This window comes from Molossus molossus, unplaced genomic scaffold (assembly GCF_014108415.1).
Source record: "Molossus molossus isolate mMolMol1 unplaced genomic scaffold, mMolMol1.p scaffold_m16_p_15, whole genome shotgun sequence".
Taxonomy (NCBI): domain Eukaryota; kingdom Metazoa; phylum Chordata; class Mammalia; order Chiroptera; family Molossidae; genus Molossus; species Molossus molossus.
The window spans coordinates 64,307,438-64,330,559 of record NW_023425350.1 but is presented as its reverse complement, the minus strand read 5'-3'; the positions used below and the strand labels follow the sequence as shown (position 1 = coordinate 64,330,559).

The following is a 23,122-nucleotide window of genomic DNA, read 5'->3' as shown; positions in this document are numbered from 1 at the left end:
GAAGCACAGCCTTACGTAGACCTACAAGCTAAATCCCTCAGCCACATCTCTTCTCCATCCGCCGGCTTCCCGGACCTCCAAGCCTATGGGCTTGGGTCTCTAGGGACGCCACGTCTCTACATACAATTGCTGTGAATATTCGTGCAGATGCATCTCAAACATCTAGAATCAGTGCTGGTAAATCAAAGGTAGATATATTTCGTAAAAACTCTCAAAAGTGCTAGCTCTTGCTACAACACTGGTTTGTTCACACGCCTGTTACTTGGTTCTGAGCATCTAGCCTGGTACCTCACACATACCTGGCTTCCAGGTATGTTGGAGAGATGGATGGGTGGTCACAGGGACATTGGTTCTGTGAATACGTGCATATGGGCCATGCTGGTGTGACCCTGCATGGGACTTTCTCAGATACTGTCCAACAGGGCCACTGGCAGCCATGGAGAGACCTTAGGAAAAGAACTAGAGAAGGTGCATACCTGGATGCACCGTCCTGGCCGGAGAAGACACTTCACTTCTGTAAAGGAAGCTGCCGATGAGCGATGGCTCAGGGTTGGAGGGAATCCCATGAGTTTAAGGCAGGCCCCATGTGGGAGAGGGGGGGCCACATGGCCCCCAGCCAGCTCAGGCTTCTCCTGTCTCCTTGCCTCCCCTCTTCCCTGCTCCACACTGGAGACCTCAGAAAACTAACAGGAAGTGGGGAGGGTTGATTCTCATACGTCGTCATCATCACTAACACCTTCAGCCCGGCAGCAGGGCAGCAGCGCTGGGCAAGGAAGGGAGAATTTTCAACTTTGAAAGAAGTTTGGAGTTGTGATGGTAACAGATCATTTATTGGGATAAGGTTATAAGAAGTACTGTTTTGGTATTATTATCTGAGAATGTCCAGAAAATTCATGAGGCTTGATCAAGATTTTGTCTAGAGGGGCAGGAAGAAGCTAGCCCCCAGCAGGGAATGCAGAGGCAGTCACTAGTCACAAATAGAGATGTGTTTGGGTGCGCTCTGCTAGTCCTGCTTCTTTAACACAACACATATACTCATAATTAAGTTGTGTCCGAGCCTCACTTTCAACTGTAGAAACAGATAACTACAAGGATTAATGGGGAGAGCAGGAACAGTACTGTATCCATCTCGCGTCTCCAGGACCTGACTTAACTTGGTCCATGGCTCATTCAAAAACCATAAGGTTTTTGGAGTAAAATCAATGCCTCACAGAGCCTCCTACATAATAAACATTGCAGACCTAGTTGATGCAATTCTAAACAAAGGGGAGAAAAAAGAGCTGATGCTTTTTGCTGTTCAGTATTTTCACAGATAAATTTGTGTCTTGGTTTCTTTAAATATCAAAAGCAGTTTTAAAGCAGTTTCTTTAAATATCAAAAATATCTTGGGCCTTTGGGATCCAGATTGGGAGCCACTGCTCTAAGAGTGAAATAGACAAAAGGCACATTCCAAACCTCAAACGCCCCCGCCGTTTTTCATTGTGCTTGAATGAGGTTTTAGGAAGATTGGTGTAAGATTTTCATAAGATTTAATAAGATTCTTTAAAGCTCAATTACTTCTGTAAAAACTCAACCAGATCTTCTGGGTCTTGCATTTCCTGTGCACACACTTAGTCTGTCCTGGTCTTTGGCAACGACCCCTCTTAACCCAGTAACCCAGATAATCACCTAACCCCGGCTGCCTCAGTTCCAGGACAGAACTTTACTCCCAACCCTTAACAGCTATCAGGAAAAATCCATGAAAGATGAACCATGTTGTTAATGTTCTCCATGTTACGGTTCAGTGTGTCCCAAAGACTGCAGTCGGGAGCCCTTGCTGCCATCAGGTAGTCATACCCTGGTCTTATATAACTATAGCACAATGGTTTATTGCCATGATTGTCCAACTGTTACCCTGAGCTCCGTTGGGGCAGGGATTCAACGTTTTCTTCTTTGTGTCTTCGGCATTGAGCATAACATTTGGTATGTTTTTAGAATGCATAGGTGAGTAAAAAATTTCATTTAGAATTTGTGAAACAATCTCTTTGACAACTTCTACAGTGACAGTCTTCGGCCACCAATTAACCTAAAGAAACCTGCTTGGTTGGGCACACAGGCCTCTCTAACTTTTCACATGCACATCTGTGGACACATGGACACGTGAGCACACACATCATACACCCAACAGGAAGCAATGCCGCCATCAGGATTCCTTCCAGCCCCTTGGGTACTCAGCCACTTAAACCTTCACCAAATACTGCACCTCACCTTGAGATTCACACTCCCTAATCAAGATACTAGCTGGACTGCCCTTATCACATCTCTTTCTTGTTTCCCTCTCTGAGTCTCTGATGTTTTGGGGTTATGATTTGTTTCTAAGTACGTCCTTTTAAATGAATGGATTGTCTTAACTACTAAAAGATATCGTAGATTGCTTTATAAACTTACCTTGGAAAGATAACTCTTTTTGATTCTAAATATGCCTCTAGACACTTCTGAATTTGGTCAAGTAATGCATTATTGTTTTGAAAAGTCTCCAGAAGTCCTGTTCATTGAGAAACAATGATATTGGTGAAATTGTGTTAAAATAAATAGAGAATATGATTTTAAGTGGAAATAAAATATCATACCATTTTTAAAGCCTTGGTTTTATTTGGTAAAAACAATCTAATAAATTAAAATTTGTGAGGTTGGTTAAGAGTGTAAAGTACTAATGTAATTAATATTAATGTTACTATTTACCACAGTTTAACAGAATTTTATTGAAATATTTTTAGCTGGCATCCCTCCCTTTTGGGGGGCTGAGCGGGCACAGATCAAAGCCAAACAGTTGTCTTCTTGACCCTCCAAACAAAGCCGTTCTCTGAACTTTCTGACTCCTGTCTTCTGTTTCCTCCGCCATCTTCAGATGCTGAAATTGTGGCAATGGGATCCTACTTCTTTATCACTCAACTCTAGCACCTTAAGGAGCGAGATTCATGTCTTAACTTTGAAGTTTTGAGGCCTATCACAGTGCTTGGCTCACCTGCCCATCCAAGAATCAAACCTAGTCTTTCCCATGATCTCAAAGGATGGGGTCGATGACTCAGTCCAGCTCCCAAGCCCCGCCCATGCTCACCTCTCTGGCCTTACCTCCGAAACCCTTCTTGTACACGTGATTCCAGCCCACACTGGCTTCCTTCCTAACGGCTGTGCAAGCCAAGTACCTTTGTTCTTCTCTCTCCCTTTAACAATACTCCCTCAGATGCACACATGTCTCATTCCCTTATTCCTACAGGTTTCTGCTCCCAAACCACTTTATCAAAAAGGCCTTCCAGCTCTGACTGGTTTGCTCAGTGGTTAGAGCATCGGCCCGTGGACTGAAGGGTCATGGCTTCACTTTCCAGTCAAGGGCATGTACCTGGGTTGCAGAAGGCAACCAACCAACTGCTGTGTCTCTGTCACATCAAAGTTTCTCTCTCTCTCTCTCTCTTCCCCTCCCTCTCTTCCATTCTCTCTAAAAATCAATGGAAAGAATATTCTCAGGTGAGGATTAAAAAAAAAGGTCTTCCACCCCCACCCCCCCCGCCACACGGCTACTCTCTAGCCCCTTTACCTTGCTGAATTGTTCTTCACAGTTTTATCATCACCTGAAATGATATATACACGCCCATACTTCTGTATCTGAAATCCCTAGAGACTAGATGTATTTTGGAATCAGATTCTTTTTTAAATTTTAAAAGTTATATAATAGGTCTAGTAGAAACTGGGGCAGCACTCTGTAATCAAACATATTAATATTTTTGCAGCAAAGGGCTTGAATATGCATTTAGGTGGAGGGGGTAGGCAGAACTAAGGTCTCTCAGAGATGTCCATGTCCCAGTCCCCAGAACCTGAGATTGTGCTGGTCGATATGGAAAAAGAAACCTGGCAGATGTGATGAGGATCATGGGATGGGGAGATTATCGCGGATCATCCCGTGGACCCAGTGTAATCAAGGGGTCCTTATAAGAGGGGAGGCAGGAAGGTCACAGTCAGAGAAGGAGCTGAGACACAAAAGCAGAGGTTGGAGTGATGCAATTTCTGGCTTGAAGGGCACCAGGAGCCAAGGTGTGTGGGCAGTCTCTAGAAGCCCCAGAGTTGTAAAGTTTTAAAAATTCTATCCTACCAGTCCCCCCCCTTCTGTTTCTGTTTTATGTAAGAATCTTTGGGCAAAACGTGTAGCCCAGCAGGCTGCCTCTGCTGGTCAGGGCAGCTGCTGGGGGCATTCACCGGGGCAGGTTCTGTGCTGCTATTTGCAGAACAAGCAAGCTTGCTGAGGCTCTGATACAAGCCATGAAGTTCAATAACCACAGGTGTGCCGCAAAGAGTTTGATGCCACATCCCTAGAAACAGAACTTATTAAAACACATTTCAATGTTGACATTAGAATTATAATTGGTGGTAATATTTTTATCTGGTTTTAATGAGTTGATTAAAAATAAGGTATGAAGCCCTGGCTGGTGTGGCTCTGTGGGTTGGAGATTCGCCCCACACACCGAAAGGTGGCGGGTTTGATTCCCATCAGGGCACATATCCAGGTTTTGGGTTCGATCCCTGGTTGGGGTGCATACGGAAGGCAACTTGTTCATGTTTCTCTCTCACATCAATGTTTTCCTCTCTCTCTACCTCTTTCTCCCTGTCTTTCTGAAATCAGTAAGAACATATGCTCGGGTGTATAAGGTATGGGCATTTTTATGGTTATGAGACTGGGTCAGTGGGAGGTAACTTTCGTCTTGTAGCCAAATCATGAAATGGAAGCGTGACTGACACCTGCGCAGTGTCCCCAAATTACAGAGAGAGCAGAAAGTAGCAGGATAGCCCAGCCAGTGTGGCTCAGTGGTTGAGCATCAACCCATGCACCAAGAGGTCGCCAGTTCGATCCCCGGTCAGGGCACATGCCCAGGTTGTGGGCCCGATCCCCAGTGGGGGAGCATGCAGGAGGCGGCCAGTTGATGTTCTCTCTCATTGATGTTTCTCTCTCTCTCCCTCTCCCTTCCTCTCTCTCTAAGGATCAATAAAGAAAAAAAAAATTTCCAAAAAAAAAAAAGAAGTAGCAAGGTAAGTGTTCAATTCACATTGCAAGAGTGTCCAAGGTACTGCAAATGTTCCTGGTAGAATTAAGGGTTGAGTGCACCACCTATTATCAGACTCTTACAGGTGATAAACGTTTTAGGTGATTGTAAAGTCTTTTCGTCTGTTTTTAAATGTTTGTTTTATACCTGGCTGAGTGGTCGCTCGAAGAGCGTTGGGCAGCCGGTTCACCTTCCTCATGATCTCTTTCCACGACTTGTCCACCTGCAGGAACATCTTGGCCTCTGCAGGCAATTGCCGCTGAATGTCCGGAGCATTGAAGATACTTTCCAGGTAGAGCCAGTTCCTCTGGCAGTTCAGCCACTCTTCCTGGGAGGAAAATAGGGGTGTTACCAAATTTAAACCCCAAATTAAACACATTCAGCTACCTTAAAAGTAATTATGTGGAGCCCGGCCAGTGTGGCTCCGTGGTTGAGCATCAATCCATACACCAAGAGGCCGCCGGTTCGATTCCCGGCCAGGGCACATGCCCAGGTGTGGGCCAGGTCCCCAGTGGGGGGCATGTGGGAGGTGGCCAATCAATGTTCTCTTTCACCAATGTTTCTATCTCTCCTTCTCTTTTTCTCTCTCTCTCAAATCAATAAAGAAAAAAAAATTTTTTTTAAAAAGTAATTATGTGGAAAGACACTGAATCCTTTTCCTTTTGGGGGCTTCTTACAGGTCTGTTGAAATGAAACCTCCTTAAAGAGTTTAAGACTCATCTCTGCCTGATTTCAAACCATCTTCTCCTGAGTAAGTTATAATGAGTCTACTGTATGGTAACCAGAATGAACCCAGAGAAGGAGGATTAAAAATGCCCAGAGGAGACATTTGGGGGTGTGGAGTTGTGGCAAGATGCTTATTTAAAGACATCTGAAGGGTCGGGCAGTGGTAAGGTTAGTGACGACTTCCTGATACAGGGTGTGGCACAAGTAGGTTTACAGCTGAGAGTACACCCAGCACAGCTTATCCTTGTATTATTATTGATTAATTACTGTATTATTTTCTATATGAACAACTGTAAACCTGATTTTGCCTCACCCTGTATAGCAAGGGTTATAAATTTTTTGTATTATGTATACACTCTCCTCCCCCCTTTAAAAAAAAGAACTAGGATTCCTTTTCTTCAATCAAACAGGTAAAACCTGCCAGAGACAGAACATGAGTTCCCCTCTCGGAGACAATCACCACTAGACAAAGAGACCAGGGTTGCAGTGTCAGGACTAAGGTCCGCAGACCTCACCCTTCTTTGTGCCTCCTGCCCAGGGTCCATGAAAAGGTTTCTCACTCCGCCCTCTGGATTTGGAGATTACATCTAAGACCTAATGCCACAACCACTGCCCGGTTTAGCTCAGGTCTCACACTTCCTGTTCTCTGCAGGGTCCCCACTACTCAGCACTGGATTCTTTTAAGGCTCCTGTGTGGAAACATGTCCTTTACTGTGATCTGTAGTCCCTCCCTTCCTAGGGCTCAGCCATCAGTACAGAAGGCTGGACGGGGGTCAGATTATAAAGTGTTCATTGGAGAGGATGGACTCCCGGACAAGATCTCTATGAAACAAGGTGGGGGAAAAGTGTTTTTTATTGCTAGTGTCTTTATTAGTTCACAGATAACTCTTCATATTAGAATAGGGAGATGGAAACCCAAACGTAATGAAATCAAGCTAAATATCTGACGTCCAAGAAAGAGGTTGGACGGGAACAAAGTGAGATCAGTTTTGCCGTAGGATAGCCTGAGGTAGAATGAAGTAAAATAATGACTAATACAAGGGTGATGGGACAATCCCGTGAAGAAGAGCTCAATGTATCTGCATGTCCCTGTGGGCCACAAGGAAAGGTACCAAGGAGATTTCAAGCAACAGGGAGTGTTTGTCCAGTAACTACGAGGTTGTTGCGGCCAGACTGTTAAGGTGGCATCCAAGACCCGCTGTTCACACCCTTTGTGATCCTCTCCCTTGAGTGTTGGGTCTTGCTTCCAGCCATGCAGAATAGGTCAAAGCTAACAGGATGTGCGCAATTATGTGTACATTCGTGTTGCTGGGAGACTTTCTCTTCCTTGCTAGATCGATGAAACAGTCGTCATGTTGGGGGAAGTCCACGTGGAAAAAAACTGTGGGCAGCAAGTAGGAGCTGAGGACAGCCTCCAGATGACCGCTAGCAACAGACCGGGCCCTTAGTGCCGGAGTTGCAAGGAAACTATTTCTGCCAATAACCCACGTGAGCTTGAAAGTGGATCCCTCCTTCGCTGAATCTCTGATGAGAACCCTGGACCACGTGTTCACTGAACCCTTGTGAAACCCTAAGTTGAACTACTGACCCACAGAAACTGGGTGACAACAAACATATGTTGTTTTGTGGTATTTTGTTTCACAGCAATAATGACTAATACAAGGGTGATGGGATAATCTTGGGAAGAGCTCAATATATTTGCATTTTCCTTACATTCTGAACATAATGACATCTAAACTATACAATATTTAAATAATTGAACAAATGATTTCTAAGGTCGAGTGGCTCTCCAGTTCTCTGAGTCCCTGGACTGAAGTTATCCTTACTCACCAGTGTTTGATTAAATAAAGCAAGTTGTTTCTGCCATTCATCCACTCGAGTTTTCAGTGGCCCCACGTAACGTGACGAGGCAATGGTGGCGATGTTGATGGTGCTGTCATCAAGAAGGACCTTTAGAGAAAGAAGAAGAAAATGATGTAACAGCATATGCTTGTGCTCTCAAAGATAATTACAGATATTTAGTCCTAAGGGTCCATTTAAAATCCAGCTTCTTGAATGAACAACTTAGCCTCACCTATTGGTTCCTCCCCATACACTTCCCACCCATATTCCGTTTACTGCGGCTTCTATGGCTTCCAACCCAGTATCACGTTCACCCTAACGTTATAAAGGGATGTCTGACGGCCAGATCATGGCTGTTTCTGGAATTTTTTTTTTTGTATACTTAAAAGTTTTATTTTACATAAATTTAAGGTTTTTTTTGTTTTTTTTTGTTGTTGCTGTTTACATGTTTCTTTAAACGTATCTTTATTGTTAAAAGTATTACAGATATCCCTCCCCCTCCCATTGACCCCTTCCTCCCTGCCACCCCACCCCCTGAGGTTTGTCAGTCTGTCCCCTACTCTGTGATTATTAATGGCACAAGTTTTTGTTTGGTTCAACACTATTCTCTCTCTTCTCCTACTTTAAAATATCTGGTACCTTCCTTACACTCTTTGGTCATCCAGGCCTTTATTTCTGAAAGTACTCAAAACTAGCAAAAGACAGCAAAATTAGCTATCTTTCTTATCCAAGGAAACATCATTTTCCCTCAATCATCTTCAGGAAGAGGATTGAACTCATTGGTATCAAGCTCTGAATGATCATAGACAGTATCCCCTCTTCTCCCCCCACATTACAGAAACCCTCACAGAACACATACATTTAAAAAAACATGTCTGTTAATCTAAAGGATTTCAATTGCCCTATTCAAAGGATAAACTCCTTGCGAACAGAAGCCCCATCACCTCCCATCACTTGGCCTTATACTGACTGACCTTCATCTCCCATCCACTGCCCAGAGAGACACCTGGTCTTGCTCTGCCAACCTATACCTAGCAAAGCCATTTCATCTCCAGTTCCGGCCTGGGCACACCCTATTCGACCAGGGCTTTGCTTTTTAAATTGAGCCAGATCTCTTTCCTAAACAAATGTGTCTTTGGATTTTAAGTCACTAAGAATATTCCAAACACATGGGTTAGATCTATTTTTGTTGTTGTTTATAGAGCATGACCATCTACTCCTAATCTCAAAAAAATTCAAGTGAATTAACTTCTTAGTGTGCTATAAACCTGAAATACTCTTTCATGTTTCTTTGCCTCATTTAAACCATATGAAAGGCCCTTTATTCTCATCTGTCTGCCACATCCCATTAACCCTTTAAGGTCCAGCATGTCTTAGCTAGTCAAGGATGGATTCTCTGATCACTTTAGCCATAAATGATTTCTTTGCTTTTCTAAATTCCTCAACAGTTACAGGATTATAAGTCTTATATATATGTACATACATATAAGTATGCCATTTTTATTGCTTTACTAAATAGTTCATGTACAAGCATACATGTCAATTCTTCACATTCATATTCATAGTTTTCCTTCCCAATTAATTTTTTCTTATTTAGTGACACTCATATTTAATTTCTCCATCATAATCTCCCGTAAGAGATTTAGGACAAGGTCTGGCCAGAAGCTTCATAAGTTTCCAGTAACCCAGTTACCCACCTGTATGTCGTCTGTGCCGCCCAGGATAAACACATCTTTGCTGTCACGGTGAGGGAGAACAACAAATTCAGTGGTTTTCCAAGAATCCTCCACCTTAGAAAGAATTCAAGTCTTAGGATACCTAAGTTCATTTGTGTTTAGGTACTTAATAAATGCATATGAAATAAAATAAGCAAAAACTCCATAATAATCCCATTCTCCTCCTTTAAAGCATTTAAAATTCTTAAAATCCATTTCTCAGTTAAATGACACTGACTTACTTAGTTTTATTGATTGATACTAATATATATGAATAACTGGTGATACCTTAATGTGTATCCCATCACTGTGCTTTAATTAAGAGGGAAAACAATTCCTTTTTACACGGGTGATTGGTAGGCATGTGTGAATTTTTAGGGTAAGGAGGTAAGTATACTAAGTAGCAAAGCCTTCTCAACATCTTCTGAAGCATTTCGCACAGTCTTTTCTGGTAGTTTGAAAGATAATGTGTTTTGATATAAGAGATATTCTTTGGTATGTGGTTCTTTAGAGAAGCATGCAGATTTCAAACTCTGTTGCCATCAGGTTTATGTTGGGCTATCCACTAAGTAGAAAGAAGGTATTTATGATGGTGATAACAATCATACTGATAGTAAATATAAGGAGACAACAGAAGGATGGCTAATAATGAGAAGGGAAGCTGCAGTGTTGAAAAATCTATCCAGAGGAACCAAAAATTGTTGACATGAAAACTTTACATTACCTGATCTTAAGAATATATGTATTTTCATATTCACCTTTTTAAGAATTGTTTCTAAGGCAGCTTCTCCAGAAGCCTGTCCGGAAATATCCTGGATTTCTTGGGCAAAGTCAAAAACATGCAGCTCGGAGAGCCTCTCTAAGGTCAGCGGAGTTTCAAGGTCCACGAGGGTGGCATCGACTGTTTGTTCAATAGCTGTCCAGTGTCTAGGCTTCAAAGTTGGGTTCCTCAAGTCAATGATAACTGGAAGCTGGAATACAAACAGTCTCAAAGGCACCATGCTTTTTATCTTAAAAACACAGATTTTATTTGGAGAAGGTAGCAATCTGGAAAGACCACCACTTATAATCTTACTACAAAAAATAAAAAAATCTGAACAAACCGCAAATTAATGACTTGTATTGAACCCATCAGAAACCCAAGCTGCAGACAATCAACTAACTCAAAATTTGATGACCTACTGGTACCCAGAGTTTTTTCCAGACAAGAAACAGAACTTGAGGATTTGATCACCTAGGATAGATGCCCTGGGTTTCCACTTAAGTGAGTAGTAAGACTCATCTAAATTTTAAAAATAAATTAAGACTGATTGTAGGGCAGTATGAAAGTGTGAAGTACCTGGGGACTGCAAGCATAGAGGTGTTCACAGAACACATTGGGGAGACCCCTAAGAAAGCCTACCTTACGGTGCTGGCAAGGGAATGAAACAGCGGCCACTACTGTAACTAACAAACCAATCTCTGCTAGTTTCCTCTGGAATAAAAGACTTAATGTCAGAGAAAGGAGGAACAAAAACTCTCACGTAAGGTATTGGTGATAACTCACTGTAGGAGAAACTGAACAGGAAAATAAAACTCTACCCTTGGGGGAGGGGCAGAAATACTTTTTGGGCTCCTTACTACAGTTGCAGGAGGGGCAGAAATACCTGTGAAGGTAAGAATTCTGAGAGCCAGTGACACAATGCCTTGGTAAGATAGAGATTTAATCAGAATATGAGGAAATGTCCCTTCTCATTTCTGCTATCAGGCTAACAAGTATTGAGTGAAAAACAAAGCAAAACAGTGGAATACAGAGTAGAAAGCTCCAAGAGACAGTCTTTCTGGGCACAACACAAAGAGAGGCCACAAGGCCAGGGGGAAACAGAAATTGAAACAATGGTCTTTGGCAAACCAGACCAAATCCTAAACACAAGCTATCACTAGAACAATTTAAGGGCTGTGGTATACTGAGGGTAGCTATAGGGATATCAAACCTCAAATTCACCCCTAAGGAAAGGCATTATTTACTATATTACATAAGATATATTTTATTTATAACCAAAATGTCAGAAGTATATTAAAAGGCAAGACAAACTACATCCAGGAGACCAAAAATAATCAGAACTAGACTCAGATATGACACGTGTTAGAATTAACAGACAGGGAATATAAAATAATTGTGAATAATATGTTAATGATTTTAATAGAAAAGGTAGACAACATGCAAGATCAGATCAGAAATGTTAATAGGAAGATGAAAACTATAATTAAACATTAAACATGTTAGACATAAAAAAGACAGTAAGAGAGATAAAGGATGCCTTTGATGAGCTTAACACAGCCAAGGAATCACTGAACTTGAAGATAAATGGGTAGAAATTCCCCAAACTAATACACAAAGAGAAAAATTAGTGTTTACCTCCACCCTCCAAAAAATTTCATAACAGAACATGCAAGAGCTGTGGCACAATATTAGATAGTCTAAAATACATGTAATACAAATCCCAGAATGATAAGAGAGATAGAAACAGAGCAGAAGAAATATTTAAAGAAATAATGTCTGCATTTTTTTTTTCTAAATTAAACACAGAAACCAAACCAGAGATCCAATAAATTCAGAGAACACCAAGCAGAATAAATACAAATAATAAAAAACAAACAAACAAAAAACCAACAAACCAAACAAAAAAACAATACACACCTAAACATAATGCATTACAAACTGCCAAAAACCAAGGTGAAAAAAAAAGAACTCTCGAAGGCAGCCAGAACAACAGAAACATTATCCACAGAAGAGCAAGAAAAAGAAGTAGAGCTGACTTCTTGTTAGAAACCATACAAGCAAGAAGATAATAATAGGATACTTTTAAAATCCTGAAAAGTAAACAAAACCTGTTCATTCAGAATTATATGCCCAGTGAAACTATCACTCAAAAATTTAAAAATAATGACTTTCTCAAAACAAAAATTTAAGGAATTCATTGTTAGCGTACCTACTCAATAAGAAATATTAAAGAACATTCTTCAGGAAAAATGAATATGCTGAGTCAGAACATTAGATCCATACAAAGAAACATAGAACATTGGAAATGAAATAACAGTAAATAAATTTTATTTTACTTCTTTTTGTATTGTATTAAAAGATAACTATATAAAACAAAAATAATGACAATATGTTGTGTTTGCAGTATATGTAAAGATAAAATACATGACAACATTAGCAAAAGCATTAGATAATCAAAACTGTGGAAATCTACATAATGGAATACTACTCAGCAATAAAAATGAGTAACTATTGCTTTGTGTAATAGCACAGAGGAATCTTTTTGTTTAATATTTTAATTCACAGAGTTGTGCAACTACCATGACTATCTAATTTACATTACCCCAAAAGGAAACCCATGCTTATTAACTATCACTATCCATTTCTCCCTCTCCACAGTGGCTGGTAACCACTAAACTACTTTCTCTCTCTATGAACTTCTATAACCTAAACATTTCATATCAACATTATATGGTGTGTATTTTTTTTTGTGTGTGACTGGCTTCTTTCACTTAGTATAATGTTTATAAGGTTCATCTATGCCATAGCATATATTAGTACTTTATTCATTTTTATTGCTGAATCATATTCCATTGTATAGATATATCACACTTTGTTCATTTGTTACTTGATGAACGTTTGTTTTTTTCTTCCATTTTTGGCTATTATGAATAATAATGCTTCTTATGTACTTTTTTGTGTGAACATAAGTTTTCAATTCTCTTAGGGATATATCTGGAAGTGGAGTGACTTGGTAAGATGTTAACTTTGTGTTTAATATTTGACAACCCACCAAACTGTTTTCCAAAGAGGCTGTATCACCTTATAATCTCACCCAAACCATATGAGGCTTCCGGGTTCTCTAGATCCTTGCCTGTAATCTGTCTTTCTGATCACAGCCATCCTGGCGGGTGCAAAGTGGTATCTTATTTTGGCTTTGATTTGCATTTCCCTGATGACTAATGATGTTCAGCATCTTTTCATGTATCTTCTTTGGAGATACATGAAATGTCTATTAAATCCTTTGCCCATTATAAAGGTTTTTTTTGTCTTTTTATTTTTGAGTTATAAGAGTATGTTATGTATTCTGGGTATGAATACATAGATATATCTACTAAGCATTTTTCTAAGTGAATAATACAAAACCCAAAAGTGTCCACATTGTATCACTCCATTTTTATCATATTCTGAAAAAGGAAAAACAGATCAGTGGTTGCCTGGGATTGAGACTGAAGGTAGAACAACTACAAAGGGGCAGCACCAGGGAATGCTGGGGGTGAAGGAATTATTTGGTAAAATCCCATAAAACCGTATTCCACCAAAAAATGACTTGTACTGTATGCAAGTTTAAAAAGAATCAGCGGGGTTTCCAGGGAACAAAAGATGAAATGCAGACCGTGACAAGTGAATTTGTTTACAATCGTATGTCATAAGCACACTAAAGGTAACTGACTCAGGTAACTTTTGAAAACTGTTTCGACTAGACATTGTGAGGCTAAAGGAGAAAAAACTGCCAACACACTCTTTTCAAGAGGAAACATTTGCTTCTCATTGTGTCCGAAAGTTTGCTTACTCTTTCTACCCATGTTTCCTGTTAGTCCTTTATCTCTTTTTTACTTAAAGGGATAAAAATAACATCCCTTTTCCCTCCCATTTCAAGTGCTGGTTTAGCAGTGGTAGGTTCCGAAGAGCCTACTGCTGAACCTCCCTCCCACCTTCCTCACATCTGCAAACGGCACACTTGTTTGGTGCGGGTGTAAATGGACAAGGCTGCCCTAGCCTCATCCGGTGTCCGTGGGCTGAGTGCATGGGCATCTCGGCACATTTATAACCCACTCCTGCGCTGTTTCCTCTGCCACTTGGAAACTCACTCTGAATGCCTCTTCTAACCACAGGATTCAGCCGCATGAGTTAGCCATCTGAAGACAGGGATGCAGGCTGTGCCTTTGCAAAAGTGACCCTTGTCTGTTCTTTCCTCTCCCTCTGCAAAGCTGACTCATTTAAACTGGGAACAGTTCCCGACTTTGGTACCACTAGCATCAAGCAGTAACTAATTGACTGGAGTTTTTGAAATAATTTCTACCAAACTTACCTTTTCTTTCATTTTTTCCACCTTAGATTTTAGCTGGGGCACTACGTTGTTGGGTGGCAAGCCCTTTTCCAACTGATTCACAAATTTGGTGTATTTAGAAACTTGACTGTTTAGGACTTCTGGATTCAGGAAGTCAAATTTGGACTGTGAAAATTAGGGGGGGAAAAGAGAAGTTAAGACATGTGATAAAAGGCAAGCTTAAAATCGCGACATTTTTTACTTTACTTTGATTTTCCAGTTGTTACATTGTTCATCCAAGTCAGCTCTACACTTGAGGAAATGGGTGCACGTATTAAGACTGCCAATAGTCCTTCAAGCATCTCCTGTTCTTCCTTTCCCGCCCTTGTCTCCCGCATCATCACATGCTGTATTGCAATTCCTGCAATTTATCCCTGAGGGCCAAACCTTGCCAGGAGATAAACAGCTACTTTTTACCCTTGCTAACTAGAAATTTCTCACCCACTTTTCTCCTATTGTTTGATTTTGTACCTCTTCAATGTACATGATTTAAAGATGCCCCCCAAATATGCACATATCTGTAAATAAATTTCTCAGTTATACAAACAGAAGTGTTCACATGTATTGAAATGTCAGATGGTCATATGGGCTGAAGGCAATAGAAAATTTATAAAACTTTCTTTTCTTTTTCTTTTTTTTTTTCCAGAGTCAACGTTTTCTTTTTCCCCCCTAAGGGGTGTTTGTGTGCATTTCCTCTGATTTCAGACTTTATCGCACTTTGGAAGTGCTGTTCTGAACCTTGGTGGCGATCAGGAAACTCTCTAAACTTTGTGTTTATTCACCAGGAGCATTTCCTCTTCTGAGATAAGTGATAAGTGAGTTATACAAAAGCACTTAAAGTCTCTGATAATATAGCACATGGTTGTTTGTTTTCTGGTTGCCTCACCGAAGGTAAGTTCTGCCAGGGCTTAGACATAGTCCTTTATATTCCCACTGGAATCCGCAGCAGCTAGAACCTTATCTGGGCAACATGTCCTACGTCACTGCTGTTACCATGGGACTCCTAATTAAAGGTATGCCAGCACAGGTAGGACGAAAGAGCAAGCGTGGAACTATTTGTGAAGTTAGTGGCATTTCTAACACGTCCGTATCACACTCGAAAGCACAGATGGTCATCTATTCTGCCACTTAGAATCTTGACCTCTGTTAAGTTTGAATATAAAGGTGGACCCTAGAAGCCAAATTCTATGGTGCTTGGCCCCCTAATTCAAAGAATTTACTATTGAGCTCTTTCAAGGGAAGATCCTAGGTTTCATCACTCTGATTCTCCTCTATTACAGAGAACAAAACGGCTTCCTTGTTTTCAAAGGACAACACGAACAGAACCTAAGCTAACAGAAAAACCTACAGTCCTCAAGAACACTTGGGTGTAGAGTATCATGACAACACTGGCCCAAAACCCACAAAGCAGGAAGGGTCCTGTGATGAGTTCTTCATTTAACCGTCCTAAATGGAAGACCTGAGGAGCCTGCTTTACGAGAGTGCCTTCTGCTACAGTATATAGTGACAGAAAGACCTCTGTGCATTTCACTGGAAAATGATAAGAATTCCCATAAAAGTATAACATTGCATATTTTACTGAAATAAAAAACATACCAGATTGTTAAAAAGTTATAATTCATATTATTAGGATTTTAAGTTTCATGAAAACAAAAATGATTTAAGAATTGAGAGCTTGCCCGGCCCGTGTGGCTCAGTGGATTGAGCATCGTCCAAGTACTGAGAGGTCCCAGTTCAATTCCCGGTCAGGGCATATACCTACCGGGGTTGCAGTCTCATCCCCCGTAGGGGGTGTGTGAGAGGCAGCCGATTGATGTTTCTCTCTTACATTGATGTTTCTATCTCTCTCTATCTTCTCTCTCTAAATGAAAATCAATAAAAACATATTTGAATAAGAAATGAATTGAGTGAGAGCTTTGTTTTTTACCTGAAACCATTCTTGTTGGAGTTGATCCCACTCAGATAAAGAATCCCAGAGCAATTGTTTGAGCTTCACTTCAGCACTAACTTCTTCCAAATCTTCAAACTTAGAAACTTCAACCTTTAAAAATGTAATAAAATGCACTATTTAATTTTCAGATATAAATATCTTATGTTATCCTCCTATTAGTAAGTCTCGATACAGTGACTAAGCAGAATATGCAGGGGACCCTAATTGGGAAAGAAAAGGAGGGAGAGAAACAGATGAAAAAAAAAATCACAAAACCCCATGTAAATTCAAATTTCCATTTGAGTGACAAAACTGAACTCTTTATATTTCCTTACAATGTAAATATTCTCCAAGGACATAAATGTCACAAGAGGACCATAGGCATTTTTCCTCAAATTTGATCCTACATGCATATACATGCCTGGTTTTTGGAAAACAGATGAGTCTTCAGAGGCTGAAGACTGGTTTCCTTTAGGGCTTAGGTACTTAGGTGATAGAAGAGGAAGAAGATGCTTGTGCAGTAGCTGATGGAGGGGATAGGGTGATTTAAGATGGAGAGGACAGCCTGGTTTCTTGTCTCGTTTTAATCCCACGGCCTGGATGTGAATGCTATAGAGAGAAGTATTGCTGGAAAATCTAAAGAAGCTATTTCCATGAAGTGTTTTAAGACTGCCTTGGCTTGGAGGTGGGGAAACCTCCAGGGGTGCACAGAAATTGTGAGCCGGAGATAAGCTAGGGCTTTGCACCTTCCACCCAACAGCAGCAGGGTGCACATTCTTTTCAAGTGCACATGGAACATTCTGCAGGGTAGATCATATGAGAGGCCACAAAACAAGTGTTAGAAAATGTAAGAAGATTAAAATCATACCATGGTTCTTTTCCAGCCACAATGGTAGGAAACTAGAAAGCAACAAGAGGAAGTTGGAAAATTTACAAGCAGGTGGAAACGAAATAAAAAAAATTCCTGAACAACCAATGGGTTACAGAGAAATGAAAAATTGTCCTGAAACAAATGAACATGAAAACACAGCGTATCAAAACCTATCGAATGCTGCAAAAGCAGTTCTGAGAGGGAAGTTTATAGCGATAAATGCATACATTAAGAAATAAAAAGACTGCAAATAAACAACTTACACTTCAAGGAACTAGAGAAAGAACAAATAAAGCCCAAAGTCAGCAGAAGAAAGGAAATAACAAAGATCAGCATGGAAACAAGTTAAATAAAGACCAGAAAAATAGAAAGCATCACCCAACAGCACCAGCGTACACATTCTTTCCAAGTGCACATGGAACATTCCCCGGGGTAGATCACATGAGAGGCCACAAAACAAGTCTTAGAAAATTTAAGAAGATTGAAATCATAACTTGTATCTTTTCCAGCTACAATGGTATGAAACTAGAAAGCAACAACAAACTTCTCTTAGTTTCAAACAGCTGGTTTTTTGAAAAGATAAACACAATTCACAAACTTTTAGTTACAGTAAGAAAAGTGAATACTCAAATAAATGAATGAAAGAGGAGGCATTACAACCAATACCACAGAAATCTATAGGACACAGGACACTATTATGAAAAAGCATATGCCAACTAATTGTGTAACCTGTAAGAAAAGGACACATTCCTAGAAACATACAACCTAAAAAAAAAACAAAACAAAACCTGAATGGGAAAGAAATAGAAAATCTAGACAGACCATAACAACTAAGGAGATCCAATCACTAACCAAAAACCTCCCAACACAGAAAAGTGCAGGACCAGATGGCTTCACTAGTGAATTCTACCAAACATTTAAAGAAGAATTGATGCCAGTCTTTCTCGAACTTTTCCCCCAAAATGTAAGTGGTGGGAACATTTCCAAACTCATTTTACAAGGCCAGCATCACCCTGATATTAGGGATCTAGCCCTGTCTTGATGAACAATTAGAAATTATTTCATAGGCCAGTTAGGCCTTCACTCCTATCCCCCAAATGACTGAGAGCTTCAGAAGAAATGTTGGATTGAGGTGATCATAAAGTCAAGCACAGACATGGAGAGTGGAAAGAGGGGACATGCTTATTCTATCTCAGGAACTGGCTTAAGCAATGCCTTCTGACCCTCGGGGTGCCCACCTGTTAACTGTGGCTTTTTTTTATCAAGCACTATTTCTTCCATCCCTCAGCTCCCACCCTTACACTGTCCTATCTTGTAGGTCAGTTCACTCAGCCTAGGTGCACACTGCACCCTCGTTCTCTCATGCACAAACCTGCCTCACTGTTTCAACAGTCACACTGTGTAGTGCCAAGCACCCTATTTTATAGATTGCCCCACCAACCTCTGGGCTCAGACCACTTTCTGGCCATCCATTTGGGGTTCTGGAAGAGACAGGTGTGTTCCCAGGTGAAGTCCAGGCACTCCTCCAAGACTCTGGGGGAGACTAATAACACTCCCTCATTGCTGGTGCCCCCCCTGGTTTTGAACCTAGAAATCTTTTCTATTCTCTTTTCATTTTGGTCTCCCTGATAGCTGTTTAGAGCACTTGTATCTCTCGTTCTTTTCTCCTCCTCCCTCTCCTCCTCTTCCTCCCCCTCCTTCTGCTCCTCCTCCTTCTTCTTTTTTGAGGCATATCTTTTAGCCTTTCAAACATACCCTCTGGGATCCATCTATGCCCTGGCTTAGCCAAATTTTCTTTTGTCATCAAACCGGGGCAAATCAGGCACTATTCATGGAATCACAACACACACACACGGATGTAAAAGAAACTTCAATATTGCTTAGGAAAGTTAACTGACCATATTTAAAAATCCACATACATTTTAACATAGAAATTACAGTCTGTGATCTGAGGGTTTATCTATAATTCATAATTACATTTTTAAAATTTTACTTTATCTATTTATGTTTAAATTTATGTTTATTGTTGAAAGTATTACACATGTTCCCCCTTTCCCCTCATTGACCACCTCCACCCCACTCCCACCCCAACCCCAGGTCTTCACCGCACTGCTTTTAATAAGAAAAATATTTGTCTCTGAAGTGTACTGATCTGTAAACACTCCAAAGGCAGGGACCACATGTTTGTTTAGAACTGTTCCAGCACAGTGACTAGCACACAGGTGTCCACACATTAAATGTTTACAGTCACATTGTTGAAAGCGCTTGGGCAGCAATGCCATTTCTGTGAACACATTTAAAAAAACTAAAAATAATTGTTGTCCCTTTATTAATTTTAGAGAGAGAGGGAAAGAGAGATATAGAAACATCGATGAGAGAGAACATCAATTGGCCACCTCCTGCATGCCCCCACTGGGGATCGGGCCCACAACTTGGGCATGTGTCCTGCCCGGGAATCGAACCTGCGACCTCTTGGTGCCTGGGTTGACACTCAACCACTGAGCCACACTGGCTGGGCTGTGTGCACATTTTAAAAACACACGGAGAGCTGCCATTACCTTAAAATTCTTCTGGTAAGATTTGTATTGAAACGCGCGTTTCTGAAGATCATCTAGGACTGACTGCAGTTCATGCAGTGTGGACTTGATTTTGTCTTGGTCGGCACTGATATCCAAAATCTGCGGATCCTGTGAAATTAACATAGTTATTGATTAGTCATTCCTGCTTTGGATGTACACCACTACAATAAATTAATCAACAAACATTTTTCAAAAACAATTTTTCGTATTCTCTTCTCACTTTGATTTTTATAAGATATGTTAAAATGATTGCTTTTCCTGAATTTTAAAGCGATGCGCATGTACTGGAACCAGTACAGACATGTGTACAGGAGTGCCAGGGGGTAACAGTGATTTTAAATAGTACCTGGTGTGTCTTCCTTCACCTGCATTCATTTCCTCCACGTCGTCGGCAAACGTGACCTGAGGTAAGGGGAGGCGAACGCCATAGGGAAACCAAGGAAGAGACTGTACTATAAGAAAAGCTCCCCCTTTACAATAAACAAAATAGAAAGTCTTTGAATTCTGAGAGGGAGGAAGAGAGAAAATAAAGAATAAATGGTCAGACATATTTTCTGGCTGACCTGTGGGGTTGAAGCCCCACCCAGGAATGGGAATGGACAGGTTCAGGCAGAAAGTAGAAACACCTGAGCAGGTTTGGGGAGTCGGAGAACTGGGAGGAGCTGAGGACTATCAGAGCCGTAGCTCCATGAAGCCATCTCGGATACAGCATGGCCCTGCATTGAAAATGGCAACATGCTTCGGGTTAGAAAAAGCCAAGGGAAGTGCCAGGCAGAAGGGGTTTGTGTTGGCTCTCTGGCGCCTCTTGGCTTGGAGTGGCAGGTGGGGGATCGTGACGTTCTCCTGTGCCTTGATTCTGGCCGTGGGAACTGCTCAAAGAACTGGCGGACCAGAGGAAGTCCGAGGTCAGGACTAGAAAGTCACAGACTGAGACTGTGGACTGGAGGGGAAATGACGGAACGCAGCAGGAGGGCGAGCATGGTCCTAAAGAACCAGAAGGACCCTCAGCCGACAGCTGCCTGGGGCAACCGGGCCCTGCCCAGCTGCACTGGAAGCCTGTGTTCCAGGGGGCGGCATGAGGACCGATGCCCCTCCCCTCCATCCGTCAGGAAGAAATGCCAGTTCCCCTTATGGAGCAACAGGTGGGAGCGGATGGGAGCAAGGGTGAAGAAATGCTTCATAGGGAGTTCAGACTTTGAACTAAAGTCTACCCCAAAGACACCAAATTGAAATAAAATAGACATTTCAAGCTGAAATGAATTGAGTTATCCTCAATTGCCACATTTAGGATTTTTCTCCAGTTCCATGTATCCACAGGAGTGGCGGTCCTGAGAGCAAGATGATGCCACTTATGGGAAAGAGGAAGTTGCAGTTGGTTGCTCCAGTGATAATGAGCAAACCCTCCACAGAAGAAGCACGTGCTGGAGAGAACCTCTGCTGTCATTTGTGTGTGCGCGTCGTGCTTTTACAGACGCACGGCTACACATAAGGCGCTAGCTGGCACTGTGCCCTCTCTAACAGTCTGTCTAACACAAAGGCATTATTTCTAAACAAAGAATACTCGTTCATACTTTTTATTGCCTGCTTTGTATGGAAAACAGTATCTAGTATAGCAGCTAATAGCAGACTGTTAACCATTGGGAGCAGACGGCCTAAGCTTGAATTCTGGTTCCTCCATTTATTAGTTGTGTGACCATGGGCAGGTTACTTAACTTCCTTGTGTCTTGGTCTCCTTCTCTATAAAATGTGAGTAATAAAACCTTAATGGTGTTCTGAGGATTAAATGAGTTTAAATCATACAACTGTATATAAGAATGTTCCTGGAATCATTCTTCATCATTGTCAAAAACTGTAAATAATCCCAATTTCCACTGACTGTGTAATGGATAATTAACTTGTGGTAAACAATGAATTACTACATAGCATGAACATGGATAATGAGCTACATTCACACACAGCAACATGGATGCATCTCAGGAATGAAACAAAATCAAATAAAAGGCAGACTACCGTGTGATTATATTTAATTGAAGTTCATAAACAGGCAAAACTAATTTATAGCCTTAGAATTTGGGGTAGTGGATGCCTTTGGAGAGGAAGAAGGGGTTAGTGATAACAGGGAACACTAATGGAACCAGTAATGTTATAATTCTTGACATGATTAATGGATACATGGATGGGTTTATTTTCTGATGATACACTGAGTTGTACAGATATTACAGTTATGTATAGTTTTCTCTGGGTGAAAACACAAAAATACTCTAGTACCTGACATAATAAATGTATATTTATTCAATGTCTCTTTTGACTAGATGTATCCTAACACATTTTATTCATCCTTTGTTGATGGACATTGACCTTTGTTGATGGACATTGACTTTTTTCCAATTTTCTGATCTGGTTTTAGTCAATACGAATAATACAATAACAGGTCATCACGAACTCAGATTTCCATGTATGCTTCCATTAAGAATCACCCAGAAGTCTACTTTAAATTATTTAAAAATTCCCCATGTATCTTTTGCGTAGTAAAATTAGTGCAAGTTAACAAAATATTCTTCATTATCATTATTACTTTATACTCTGCCTTTTCCAAGAGAGAAATGCTCTAATATGTGGCTAAGTAAACAAATTGTGACAATAGCAATAAATAGCTAACAAGTTGTAAACACACTCATTTGAGAATAATAAATACAAGCCAGGAGAAAGAACATTCAGTATTATGTATATACTTTACTTTCAATAGCCTTTAGGAGAGTTCAGAAACTTTTGATTTTGAATAGCAATTCAAAGACCTTGTTAGTTAGGCAGAATAAAGCCATATAAAACAAGTTAAATCAAATTAAAATGAAATATGCTGCCTAAATGGTTCAATTAAAATGTAGTAGTCAAACTCTACACATTATTATTTTTTTAAATTCTTCCTTAACTTACCTGTGTTAGTAACTTTACTTCATTCACTTCATTGGTTAGATCTTCAAGATCTTTCCCCAGGTGCAGGCAGAACTGCTTAATGCTTGCTTCTCTGTCACCTACGGATCTATCGATGGCATTCCGCACAGCAACGATGGATGGCTTCATAGTTGCAAAAACAGCCAAGTCTTCGGGTGGTGTGGGAACCTGATATTGTTCAATGAGCTTGTACATTTGAATCACCACATTCCCTTCATCTTCAAGACTTTCGATCTGAAGAGAAACGTTGTTAGCTTGTTAAATATGGCAGAGTCCTATTATACCCTGCAGGTTTGTCTAATA

General features: G+C 40.7%; 1 protein-coding gene across 1 annotated transcript in view; it reads right to left on the bottom strand.

Annotated features, from left to right (window-relative positions):
- Positions 1-23,122, bottom strand: part of DNAH6 (dynein axonemal heavy chain 6) — a 237,689-nt gene that overhangs the window by 141,385 nt on the left and 73,182 nt on the right. Inside the window, exons 16-24 of the mRNA XM_036262769.1 lie at positions 22,802-23,053; positions 19,847-19,975; positions 16,415-16,528; positions 14,470-14,613; positions 10,114-10,326; positions 9,338-9,430; positions 7,629-7,748; positions 5,220-5,400; positions 2,428-2,524 (exon numbers count right to left, since the gene is read on the bottom strand). Coding sequence (XP_036118662.1) covers positions 2,428-2,524; positions 5,220-5,400; positions 7,629-7,748; positions 9,338-9,430; positions 10,114-10,326; positions 14,470-14,613; positions 16,415-16,528; positions 19,847-19,975; positions 22,802-23,053 — 1,343 coding nt within the window. The remainder of the gene's footprint in view (positions 1-2,427; positions 2,525-5,219; positions 5,401-7,628; positions 7,749-9,337; positions 9,431-10,113; positions 10,327-14,469; positions 14,614-16,414; positions 16,529-19,846; positions 19,976-22,801; positions 23,054-23,122) is intronic.